At 34.7% G+C, this 13,938-nt stretch overlaps 1 protein-coding gene across 1 annotated transcript in view; it reads left to right on the plus strand.

Annotated features, from left to right (window-relative positions):
• The window catches only part of pappa2 (pappalysin 2), a 58,490-nt gene extending 44,873 nt beyond the window's left edge, over window positions 1-13,617 (plus strand). Inside the window, exons 15-22 of the mRNA XM_073849390.1 lie at window positions 1,129-1,291; window positions 2,073-2,250; window positions 7,585-7,801; window positions 10,384-10,552; window positions 10,639-10,771; window positions 11,398-11,507; window positions 13,430-13,501; window positions 13,600-13,617. Coding sequence (XP_073705491.1) covers window positions 1,129-1,291; window positions 2,073-2,250; window positions 7,585-7,801; window positions 10,384-10,552; window positions 10,639-10,771; window positions 11,398-11,507; window positions 13,430-13,501; window positions 13,600-13,617 — 1,060 coding nt within the window. The remainder of the gene's footprint in view (window positions 1-1,128; window positions 1,292-2,072; window positions 2,251-7,584; window positions 7,802-10,383; window positions 10,553-10,638; window positions 10,772-11,397; window positions 11,508-13,429; window positions 13,502-13,599) is intronic.
• The last annotated feature ends 321 nt before the right edge of the window (window positions 13,618-13,938 follow it).

Below are 13,938 nucleotides of genomic sequence, written 5' to 3' on the forward strand. Positions count from 1 at the left end.
AATGAAAATTCTGTTATTAATTACTCACCCTCATGTCGTTCCAAACCTGTAAGACCTTTGTTTATCTTTGGAAGACAAATTAAGAAATTTTTGATGAAATCCGAGAGCTTTCTGAACCCTCCATAGCAAAGTAACTACATTCAAGGCCCAGAAAAGTTACATGGAGTATTTTATAGATGTTCTTACTACCTTTCTGGGCCTTGAATGTGTCAGTTGTGTTGCTGTTTATGCAGGGTCAGAAAGCTCTTGGATTTCATCAAAAATATCTTAATTTGTGTTTCGAAGCTGAACGAATGTCTTTTGGGTTTGGAACAACATGAGGGTAAGTAATCAATCACAGAATATTTGGTTGAACTATCCCTTTAATGTTTTTGAACTCAAAAATACAGTAAAACACTGCTATTATAAATATTATTACAAATTTTAATTTTTTTTTTTTTTTTTTTTTTTTTTTTATTAATTCTGATTTTGTGTTCAAAAAATGTCCCTGATTGTTATCAATGTTGAAAACATTTGTGCGGCTGTTTTTTCCTCTTAAAATTCTTTTATTAATAGAAAGTTCAAAAGAATAGCATAGGGTGACCATACGTCCTCTTTTACCCGGACATGTCCTCCTTTTTGGCTATAAAATTATGTCCGGGGGAATTTTGTAAAATATCATAAAATGTCCGGGTTTTTTACCTCATTTCACTGACCGTCATTAATTCAACACTTTAAATGCAGCCACTGCCCACCGGCATTATTCTGAGGTACCTGTCTGATGACGTGAAAGACCCAATTGTCAAAACAAGCCCATCCTGGGGAGGGTGTCCTCTTTTTGGATTCTCAGAATATGGTCACCCTAGAATAGCAAATATTTTGAAAGCAAATCTTTTGTAACATAATGAATGTCTTAACTATTTTAATCAGTTTAGTGTGTTGTAGCTGAATAAAAATATTCTGTAATATAATAATATAAGCATATAAATGACTCAGTAGCATATATGAAGACAGATGCATCTTACATACATACACTTACACGGAGACACAGATAAAAACAAAAACAGTTCCATCATGTTTGACGGTGGATATGATGTCTGTCAGTGTCTGCAAATAATAATTAACTTAATATGTGTTTTTCTCACTCAGATGTGTGCGTAGGCTGTGCAGTACTGAGTCATGCAGTCCTCTAAGTGTCGAACACGCTTCAGTGCGCTGTACTCCAGTCATAGACTCCAAACACTGCTCTGTTTCTTGTCATCGTGGATATACGCTCACAGTTCTCCATGGCCAGGGCCTTCCTTCTCACCAAGTGTGTACAAGTATTGTTAACAGCCTCTCTTTCTCAGTAACCCCTATAAAAAAGAAAAATCACTTTTCCTTGATATCCAGTTTCTGCTAAACAGCAGTGAAAGTAAATGAGAACAAATTACTTTTCCTGAAGATTTTTTTCCTAAGAAGAGAAGTTCACATGCACAAGAATGTTCTGATATTAATTGAATTAGTCATTTTCCAGTTGTTCAGGTAAACATGTTTACATGATTCAAAAGTTTAATTATTACAGCCATATGCCAGCTGTCTTATTCAGATTTCTAGGAATATTGGCTCAATCCTTAACTGGAGGCCCGTTTATACAGTACGTGCGCATGTCCAAACAAAGATAACTTGGGGTGATATCAGATATACACAGTGTTTATTCAATAGTTTGACTTTTCACAACTGTTTTGGAGCAGGAAACATTTTGCAAACGTAAAAGGGAAGGTAGTGGCCGACTTATTGTAAGTCTTGTGACCTACATTTTTCAAATCATCACATATTGTGAAAGAGTTGATTAAATGATTGTGGAGGATTGCTAAAATGCAGTGTATGGGCTAGAGCATCTCCAGTAATTCTAGAAGACAAGAACAGGAACCCACATGTCTTAGTTTATTCGGATTTTGCAGAGTACCAGAATATTCCTGTAACTGTGGAGAACATAAACGCTTAAAATTATGTTCGTTGTCTCAAATTGTGTACCTCAGAAATGATATTTGAGTCTAATGAAACTATGACTTTGTAAGTGGTTGTCTTTTTTTGTTTTGTCCTTTCCTTAGACAGAAGCCGAGCTGATTTGTGTGCATGGAGTGTGGGACCGTGTAGTGAGCTGTCAGCCAGTGGACTGCGGCCCTCCTCCTCAGTCTCATGTCTACTTTGCCTCCTTCTCGTGTCCCTGGGGCACCACATTCGGCAAGCAGTGCACCTTTTCCTGTAACGCCCCGGCGATCCTGCAAGGTGAGGACGGGAACTGGGCTACAGTGTGAGACCTGAGGGTTTTTGGATTCCTTACATTCAGTGCATGTGTTGGTTTCGGTGAGACTTTGGGCTTCCTTTCTAAAATAATAAGACTGTAAGTCAATAACACTACGTTTGTGGATGATATGAGCCCTTCTTGTGTGTTTGCCCATGTACACTGGAAAAAATCCAACAAATAATTGTGCTTTTTGGCATTCTTGGGGCCATTTGACTCATTACTGCTAGTTACGCCAGCACTAACAAACACATACATATTACTTTAAACACATAATATGTACAGTATTGTCATACAATAATTGACTAACTGTACTGAAATTTTATTTAATAATAATCTAAAACCATAAAACATTTTTGTTACTCGAAACTAAATCAAATTGAACTGAAATAAAAAAAAAAACCTGACAACCTTAATCTTATTTTATTTCAACTAATTTATCTTTTCTATTTAGTTATATATAGACATATTTAGATTTTTTTTTACAAAAATAACAAAAACACAACAAATTTACAAAAAATTCAGTATATAAATAAAACAATAATAGTATCTCAAGAATACTAAAATAATAAATAATAATAAAATATTATTATTATTATTATTATTAATAATAATAATAAAATATTGATTTTAAACTATTATGTTATCTTAAAAATATATATGTACATGGACATATTTAAAAAAAAGACAAAACAGAAATTTACTTTAAAAACTTCAGCTAAATTAAAAATTAAAAAATTAATAAAACAATAATAGTATCTTGAAAATACTAATATAACAAATAATAATGAAATTATTATTATTATTAATATGATTATTAGTAGTAGTAGTAGTTGTTGTTGTTTAAACATAAAATATTGATTTTAAATTATTATATTAATACAAAAATCAAAACTAATCAAAATGACAAAAACAACAAATTTACTTTAAAACTTTAACTAAAATTGAAAACAAAAAATTCTAAATGATAATAAAACTAGTATCTCAGGAATACTAAAATAACAAATAATAATTAAAGAAAAGAAATGATTATTACTATTATTATTATTATTAGAAGTAGTAGTATTAGTAGACATTTTAAAAAATATAATAAAAAAACACAAATTTACTTTAAAACTAAATTAAAATTAAAAATTAAAAAATATTAGTATCTTGAAAATACTAATATAACAAATAATAATACAGTTATTATTATTATTATTATTATTATTATTAGTAGTAGTAGTAGTAGTTGTTTAAACATAAAATATTGATTTTAAATTATTATAATGTTAATACCAAAATATATAGAAATCAAAACTAATCAAAATGACAAAAACACAACAAATTTACTTTAAAACTTTAACTAAAATTGAAACTTAAATGTTAATAAAACTAGTATCTCAGGAATACTAAAATAACAAATAATAATGAAATTGTTATTATTATTATTATTAGTAGTAGTAGTAGTAGTAGTTGTTGTTGTTTAAACATAAAATTGATTTAAAATTATTATATTATTAATACAAAAAACTGTGCATAATATTATTACAGCACATAATTATATTATATTATATTATATTATTATATATAATAAAAATAAATATAAAATATATAGACATATTAAAAAAAATCATAATGGCAAAAAGACAACAAATTTACTTTAAAACTTTAACTAAAATAAATTACAAATATTAATAAAATTGGCATCTCAAGAATACTAAAATACAAGATAATAATGAAAGTATTATTATTAGTTAGTTGTTAAACACTTTCAGATAGTTAAACACTTTTATATTGAGCATTGCTGCATGTACTAATGGTCATTATTTTCATCTCTCTTTTTTGGCATACCTGTATGGTGATATTCATTTGTTTGCTGTCACCGCTGTTATAGGTTGTGTTGAGGGTTCTCTGCTTTAGAGGCAAATAGTGATTTAAAGCTGTGCATGACCACATAATGAGAAACCACAATGATTGCAAATTACAGTTGTTTAGAAAACTCCAATCAATCATTTTTTTATAGTACTAAAGTACATATTTAGATTTTTGTATGTGTGTGTGTGTGTGTGTGTGTGTGTGTGTGTGCTTATATATGCATACAGCACATAGTCATTTGTGTGTCAGTGTTGTTCTTGCACTCATTCAGGAACTGTGCATCGGTCTGGCTATGGTCCCAGCCCTCTTTCCTGGCTGTGTAAATAGGAAAGTAGTCCCGAGCTGCAGGAGAACATCACACAGGTGGAGATAGGAAACATGCAAGTGGGCGAGAACAAGAGTGTGTTTCATCCCATACTACCGAAGCCCCCAGAGAGCCCCTCATTTCAGACAGCATAGAGCAGGCTGGCACTTGGCCCTCTTGCCTCTGGGTAGCAGGAGCTCTACTAAAGCAAGGTGGCTCAGGGGTCGAGGGGCCACTCCTCACACTCGCACTGTTTGTTTTTAATGCAGGCTTTTGATAGATCGGTCCAAATTTTTTTCTTTGGCAGGGAGCAGAGCAGTCTGTGGTCAGTGGCTTCCCTGAAGGTCCAGGACATTGCATCACTGAGTAGCTATGCTTATTGGTCTTGATGGCAAGGTTCTTGCACTGTAGTGTGTTAAAGTGATGGGCTATATTGCTCCTTTGGGAGTTTTTAAAATCTATTTATGACTTGACTTTAATTGAAACACACAAAAGTAATGCAGTGATTTATGTACTTAGTGAGAGTATCTGGAACTTTTCATGCATGTTGGAAAAACATAGTTTGCAGCCATTTTTGGTATAGCTAAATTTAAGCACTGCTACAAAGTAAGCAGACACCTTAAAACTTTGCAAAGGAATCATTATATTTTATTGACCAATAAAATTGCTTTAGAACTTCAACAAAATCTAATTAGATATGTTACTATAATAGTACAATGAGATTTTATTGAAAACTAGTGTGATACTTCACTTTTCAGTTAATAGAAACAAAAAATGTTTTAAATATATGACTTTTCATATTACTGGAAAACATGTTTGACTATGCAAAGGTATTGTATTTCCAAACTCAACGAAAGTCAATGTTCTGACACCTTTTTTATTATGAATTATAATGTTTTTCATGTTTTTCACCTCTTCTTTAATGAACATGTTTTTGATCTCTGTATTAAAATTTATTTAGATTTTTCGGAGGACATTAAGGTAAAAATGTCAGGGTAGAACAACTGTCCTGATATGATGATAAAGTAAAAACATAAAACTTTAAGAAAGAAATTATTGAAAAGAAAATCTTTAGTTTGGCATAATTTTCATTTTTTAAAAGGAACCCTAGATATTAAAGGATTAGCTCACTTCCAGAACAAAAAATTACAGATAATTTACTTATCCAAATGTCATTCAAGATGTTCATGTCTTTCTTTCTTTAGTCTTAAAGAAATTATGTTTTTTGAGGAAAACATTTCAGGAATTTAATTTCCAAAACACAGTTTAAATGCAGCTTTAAAGGGTTCTATACAATCCCAGCTGAGGAATAAGGTTCTTATCTTGTATAACGATTGGTCATTTTCTTAAATAAATGAATATTTCTACTCTTTTAATACAGTTAGGGTATGTTGAAAACCTCCCATCTCATTTTCTCCTCCAACTTCAAAATCAAATGCTTTTTACCAAAAAAAGTAAAACGGCAGTATAGGACGATTTTGAGGTTGAAGCTGCATTTAATCTGCATTTTGGAAGTTCAAACTCGCGGCCACTGTTGAAGTCCACTATATGGAGAAAATTCCTGAAATGTATTCCTCAAAAACCATCATTTCTTTACGACTGAAGAACATCTTGGATGACAAGAGGGTGATTAAATTATCTGTAAATTTTTGCTCTGGAATGAACTAATCATTTAAGACTTGTATGGCTTAATATAACGTAAATGATGTCTCTTACTAAAAAATGTAGTAGAAAACCTATGAAAGATTTATGTTATTTAAAAAATTCACATTGTTTTATACATATTTTGGACTATAGGCGGTGCCATTATTTAGATGACGTGAAATTGTTGCACTCGGTGAGCTACTGGCGCTACCTGCCATTTTAAAAGCAACACAACTCCGAAAATAAAATACTGATACGATGCCACATTACACGGCTTCTGGTTGCAATTTTCAGTCGAAGGGCAACAAGAAAAGCAATGTAAGTTTTCACTGCTTTCCTAGCGGTAAGAAAAGGAGAAAAGAATGGGAAGATGCTTTTGGACCAATAAAATTTTCTAAAGACCTGCGTCTTTGTTCTCTCCACTTGAGCCCTGAAGCCTTTGAGGCTTTTAGTAGACCACAGCTACTGAAAGAGCTTACAAACGGCAGAGACGAGAAACCCTAGATGCCATGTAAACATGCCGATACTTATGTCTCCGGGGCCACTAAAGGAGTTTTTTGGCATGGATTTTACTCAATATCAAGGCGCATTTAGACTTCTTGTAGGGAAAAATCAATGGTATGGCATTTAGTTTAAGCCTACACTTATATCCATCACCACCTGTGAGCTCTTTCAGTAGCTGTGGTCATTGTATCAGTATTTTATTGTCAAAGTTGTGTTGATGTAACAGAGGCCAGCTAGTAGGTGCTGTGCAGGTAAACCTCACTCCCCGATCTCAAGAGACGCACTAGCGACTGATGCTAGAGGTTGCAGCCTTTAGCCTCCTTGTTAGTGCGTCCGCCTCTCGTGCCGGAGACCCGGGTTCGAGACCAGCTCGGAGCGGGTGCGGTAGGACCCGGGTGAGAGGGGTTACATTGGTGCCGTGACCCGAACGGGAGTGAGGTTTAGGGGGGTGAGTGTAACAGAGGCCAGCTAGTAGGTGCTGTGCAGGTAAACCTCACTCCCCGATCTCAAGAGACGCACTAGCGACTGATGCTAGAGGTTGCAGCCTTTAGCCTCCTTGTTAGTGCGTCCGCCTCTCGTGCCGGAGACCCGGGTTCGAGACCAGCTCGGAGCGGGTGCGGTAGGACCCGGGTGAGAGGGGTTACATTGAGGTAAAAATAGTGACAGGTAGCACCAGTAGCTCACAGAGTGCAACTAATTTGCATCATCAAAATAATGGCGCCCCCATAGTCCATAATATGTATAAAACGATGTGGATTTTTTAAATAACGTAAATCTTTCATGGGTTTTCTAGTAGATATTTCAGTAAGAGACATCGTTTGCGTTATATTAAGCCATACAAGTCTTAATACCCAGGGTTCCCTTTAACAAAACTACTTCACTGTTTATTTTTTGATTTCATGTCATAGGTACGACCAACAAAATTCATGTAGTGCGGTAGAATTCAAAACATTCAAAGACATTTTTGTTACATTTTGATGGAATTTTCTCATTGGGATGTGTTTTTCAGGAGAAAGTGACACATTGGTTTGTCTTGAGGATGGACTGTGGTCATACCCAGAGGCTTACTGCAAGATTGAGTGTCCGAATCCTCCTTTCGTACCCAATGCCACGCTTCTAGTTCCTCAGTGTCACGGAGGCGGGCATGACGTGGGAACTGTGTGCCGCTACAAATGCAACCCGGGATATTACGTCACTGGCGGCATGCTCAACAAAAAGCCAAGAAAGTGAGTTACAATCAGTATGGTTTGAACTGATTTGTAGGCATGGGTTACTGTGTTGACAAATTTTGAAGGAAAAATATCTGTTTCCAACATCTAGTTTGCTCACATGGTTCTAATAAGATCAAAATCTTGCTCCATGTGTTTCCAAATATCTTTCAGCAATGGAGTCAGCAATGTACTTTGATGAATGGTCTGATGGCGTGTTGTTTTGGTATTCCATCCAATCAAGCTATAGCATATAGCATATTTTAGCACATCTGAGGGGACTCGCGTTTGCACCTGCCTTGTCTTTATGAGTTATTAAAATGGCTGGTAAAATACCTCAGTGTCTTTTAACTACTTTTAATTGGGCATTAATACCAGAAGCGATAGCCAGCGTGTCTCATAAAGCCATTTAAATGATCCTGTTTATTAAGACCATTGGCATGTTTGTTCTGAAAGGCATTTCATTATGAAGGTTCAGCAAATGGTTTATGACGGTCTAAAGAGAGGTGTTATGCTATTATCAAGGTAGTTTTAGCCTGTGCTTCCGTATGATCTTTCTCAATGAACACTACACCCCAATTTATTTCCTCAGGATTTATTGGCTATTTAGTCGTACCAGATGGTTTGTCACATGGCTTAGATGTAAAGAAATCCCCTGTGGCTGGAGAAGAATGTCATTCAAGAAACGTAGTAACTGCTGCATTCATGTTGTGCAAAAATTCAGAGAACCTACGGTGTGTTTAAATGGATAGTTCAGCCAAAACTGAAAATTACCCCATGGTTTACTCACCCTCAAGCCATCCTAAATGTATATGATTTTTTCTGTCAGAAAAATACAATTAGAGTTATATTTAAAAATGTCCTGCCTCTTCCAAGCTTTATAATGGCAGTGAATGGCTGTTGACATTCAATAGTCCAATGGAAGTCCAATAAAGTAAATCCAACCATCATAAAAAGTACTCCATGCAGCTCCGGGGGGTTAATAAAGGCCTCCTCAAGTGAATTGATGTGTTTGTATAAGAAACATATCCATATTAAAACTTCATAACCTGTAATTTCTAGCTTCTGCTAGCTGTCATATCGTAAGCGTAAATTCTGGTGAGAATGTCTTGCAAGAACCAAGTTGTGTTTACAGGAGCAAAGGAAGCAAATTTTCCTTTGTTTAGCAAAAGAAAAGCAATCTCCTCTTGGCTTATATCGAAATCCTCTGACATTTATATTTACAAATCCTCTTTTTGTACTGCTGTTTCCCTTCTCAGTGCTTCCACATTCATCACTACCAAAAGTTTATTTATTTTATTTTATTTTTTAATTAATGCTTTTATTCAGCAAGGATACATTAAAAGTGCCAAATACTTTATGGAAGCTTATTCCCACCATGGGATAAAAATCTCACAATTGTGACTTTTTTTCTCTCATAATTCCAAGTTTGCATCTTGCAGAGTTTATAACACAGTTCTGAGTTTGCATCTCGCAATTCTTTTTTTTTTTGTTTGTTTCTGCTACAGATTTGGCGTATAATTGAGACTGTTTTATTTCATAATACTCAGTTTTGAGTTTATATATAGCATTTCTGCCTTTTTTTCTCAGAACTGCGAGGAAAAAAAATCAACTGTGAAATAAAAAAAATCGCAGTTACCTTTTAAATTTTTGATCCTGTGGTAAAAAACAAGCTTCCATAGTTTTTTTGAACTTTGTATTTAATCAATCCTAAAAATATTACCATGTTTTCAAAAAATAAAAAATAAAAATAAAAATAATATATATATATATTGCAGTCCATTGCAGTCTATCAGTCATATTATAGCAGTTAATGGAACCCACAGCTTTGAAAGTCAAAAAAATTATATTAAAATTATATAAATACTGTTCAGCTTCTTGCACCGACCGATTGTTTTGTGTTTTAAGTCCTCAGTGTATCGTCATGAGCCACAGGGTTTAATTTGGCTTTGTCTGTGTATGGTTTTTTGACTCTTAAATCAGTAGGTCCCATTAACTGCTATTATATGACTGACAAACTGCAACGGTTTGAGTTAAAAATCTTTTTTTGTATTCTACTGAAAAAAACAAAGTCACCTACCTCTTGGATGCCCTGGGGGGAAGCAGTTAAACATCAAATTTTCATTTTTGGGTGAACTATCCCTTTAAGCAACACAACTTTTTACAATACTGATAATACTGTGATATTTTTCACCAAATCAGCATATTAGAATAATTTCTATAAGAATCATGTGACACTGAAGACTGGAGTAATGACTGCTGGAAATTCAGTTTTACCATCACAGGAATACACTACATTTTAAAGTATATGAAAATAAAAATATATGTTATGAATTGCAATAATCGTTAGGCTTAGGGTAGGGCCAGATTTACTGTTTTGACTGTATTATAAATCAAATAAATACAGCCTTGGTATGCACAAGAGACTTCTTTCGTAAACATTAAAAAATCTAGTAGTGTAGAACTTAAGATAGTAAGTCAGCTTGCTAGATTTTGAAACCCAGCCAAAGTAATGACTAGTGACCTGTGCAGGCATTATACTGTAGGTATGTGTGTGTGAAACTGTTTTACCCCTCATGCTAATGACTTGTTTTTCTCAGGAAGTTTCTGAGGTTGGAGTGTTTGGAGGGTGGGATGTGGCAAGAGGGCAGCTGTTCACCTGTCACATGCCCTCCTCTCCCGCTGATGTTTGAGGGCATGTACACCTGCACCAACAATTTGGACTTCGATAGTATCTGCACTCTACAGTGTCCCGATCCAACAGAAAGGGTATTGTAGCACTTCGTAGACCAACTCTATATGTGTATTCCTAAACTCTGCAGTAATTAAACACATATATACATTTGTCCCTGCAGTCCAGCATTCGATGCACCAAAGATGGCAAATGGACTGAGGATTTTACTATGTGTAAGAAGATAGAGGGACCGTGCCAACCTCCTCTTGACCTTAACCTGGTGGAATACAGCTGTGAGGAGGGCTTTGACGTGGGTAAGGATTTAGCAAAGTCAATGATTATTGTCTCAATCATTGTCTGAACATATATTAAAGGGATAGTTCAGCCAAAAATTAAAATTCTGTCAATTACTCACCCTCATTTCATTCCAAACCTGTGAGATCTTCGTTCATCTTCATAAAATTAAGGTTGAAACGCTGATGTCACATGGGTTATTAACAATGTCCTTGCTACCTTTCTGGGCCTTGAACGTGTTGAACATTGCTGTCTATGCAGAGTCAGAAAGCTCTCGAATTTAATCAAAAGTATCTTAATTTGTGTTCCAAAGATGAACAAAGGTCTTACGGGTTTGAAATGACAACATTTTAATTTTTAGGTGTACTGCCCCTTTAAAATGCATCTTACAATTTTTTTTTCTCAATTGCATTATTCTGCTGTATATTTAGGCCACTGCATTTATTTTTCCTAATAAGAGGTCTAGACATACCTGGGCCGCAAGACTACAGTCAGTTTCATGCAGTAGTATACTTTTGAGTGCCAGCCTGCCAAGCTGTTCAACTATGGATGACTAGTCCGGAGCTTGGCTATTCATGTGCTCACATGAATAAATTCAACAGATGCAAATGATGGTTAAAGCAAAGCTTGCTTTGTGCCATGGCAGGTGCAGTCTGTTACCCAACATGCATTGTGGCCTTGAGTGACCCTGTGGTTTTAGCCAATGGCTCCAGCGCAGATACAGTAGAACACTGGATGCTTCCCAGCACGGTTCAGGTGAGGTGGTTTGCCACAAATTGTTATTTGATATCATTGGCTGTTCTAGTGCTTTAACCAAACTCCAAGTTCAAGAATTTATGCACTCTCTGTTAGGACTTTTTTTTTTTCAGTTTTACAGTTTATACTAGTAGGAATGCTTTGGGTCGAATGAACTAACAAACAACAGTTTTTATTAATTAGAATTTATCTGCAGTCAAAAGTTTACATGCACCTTGCAGAATCTGCAAAATTGTGCCAAAATAAGAGGGATCATATGAAATGCATGTTTTTTTATGTAGCACTGACCTGAGTAAGATATTTTACATAAAAGACATTTACATATAGTCCACAAGAGAAAATAACAGTTGAATTTATAAAAATGACCCCGTTCCAAAGTTTACACAAGCTTGATTCTTAATACTGTGTTGTTCCCTGAATGATCCACAGCTGTTTTTTTTTTTTTTTTTTTTTGTTTGGTGATAGTTTGTTTAATCCTGAACTGCCTGCTGTTCTACAGAAAAATCATTTAGGTCCCACAAATTCTTTGGTTTTTCAGCACTTTTTGTGTATTTGAACCCTTTCCAAAAATGACTGTATGATTTTGAGATCCATCTTTTCACACTGAGGACAACCAAGGTACTCATATGCAACTATTACAGAAAGTTCAAATGCTCACTGATGGTCCAGATGGAAAAATGATGCATTTAGAGCCAGGGGTGTAAACTTTTGAACAGAGTAAGTGTGTACAATTTTCTTATTCTGCTTTTAATGCATTGTGTTTCCTTTAGAAGCATCAAGCATTTGAACCTTCTATAATAGTTGCATATGAGTTGCTCAGTTGTCCTCAGTGTGAAAAGATGGATTTTAAAATCACATAGTCATTTATGGAAAGGGTTCAAATACACAAAAATAGTGAAAAACCACAGAATTTGTGGGACCTGAAAGATTTACAATTTACAAGAATCAAGTGTATGCAAACTTTTGAACAAGTTCATCAAGGTCATTTTTATAAATTCAACCATTATTTTCTCTTGTGGACTCTCTCGTTTTTTGTTTTTTTTTATAATAATAAAAAAAATAAATGAAATGTGTTTTTTCTTGTTCCAAGAACATGAGGTTTGTTTGACTGCTATCAAATGCTGACTTCTCTGATTTTTGTTTGGGGGACCTTATTTGCCTCCAGACAGAAGAGCTTCCAAACGTTTGGACGCAAAATTGGAATCACATTATTGGCACATAAGTGTGATAAGTTGGATTGGGTTACCTTGATTCTCGCTCCAAAACCAGGTTCAACTCACCGATGAAATCTCCCTGTGAAAGTGTTGAGTCTGTCTCTCACTGTCATATCAGCTCGTGAGAGTAATGATTACAGTGTGATGTTTTTATAAGAGACGCTTAAAATGCCACACGTCAAGCATGACGCCTCTGAAGGTGTCAGACTCCCATTGTTTATTATGATACATCAGCACCCCTAAGAACAGCCTGCTTTTCAGGAATGCTGTCCAAAGTATTGCAGATTGGGTAAGAATGATAGAGAAAAGGTCACAGTAGGAGGGAGATGAATAAGAGATAAGCAAGTTTATTTCCAGAAATTCTGCGTTAGAAACAGGTCAGCTTTCCAATTCTGAGAAGACGTCAAATCAGTGAAATATTTGTTCAAATTGAAAAGACAGGAGGGAAACGGTAACCCTTTTTATATGTCACTGTTATCAGATTTTGATGTGCAATATTATTTGTAGACACCATGTCTCATTTTTGTCTTTTGAAATTATATTAAATATTATTAGATTTCTGGAAAAGTCTAAATAAAAGAAATAAATAGGAACCCAATTTTCAAATTTCCTCTCAAGAGGATTTGCTACAAGAACTTAATCTAATAAGTCATTTTTTACAATGCAGTAATTCCCTCTCCTCTTCTTCTATTTCTCTTCCTTTGAAAGAGTATTGTCTGTACTGGCATGCTGAAGTGGCATCCGAATCCAGCACAGATCCACTGCATTCAGTCCTGTGAGGTGAGTGCCAATTATATGACGTCTTTCTGATTACATGAAGTCTTCTGATTTCTGATGCAATTTTGTGCAATGAAACATTTTATACTCACTTATTCTAGATGATTCTGTCACCCTAATGTTGTTACAAAATCAGTACATATACGATACTGTTGAGGTCAAAAGTTTAAATACACCTTGCAGAATTTGCAAAATGTTAATTATTTTACCAAAATAAGAAGGATCATTCAAAATGCATGTTATTTTTTTTTATTTAGTACTAACCTGAATAAGATATTTCATATAAAATATGTTTACATATAGTCTACAAGAGAAATTAATAGTTGAATTTATAAAAATAACCCATTTTTTATATTGTTTTGTTACCTGAACAATCCACTGCTTTGGTTTTTTGTTTAGTGGTCTTCAAAAAAAATTCACCCCCCGGCTCTTAATGCATT

This window comes from Garra rufa, chromosome 10 (genome assembly GCF_049309525.1).
Source record: "Garra rufa chromosome 10, GarRuf1.0, whole genome shotgun sequence".
Lineage (NCBI taxonomy): Eukaryota > Metazoa > Chordata > Actinopteri > Cypriniformes > Cyprinidae > Garra > Garra rufa.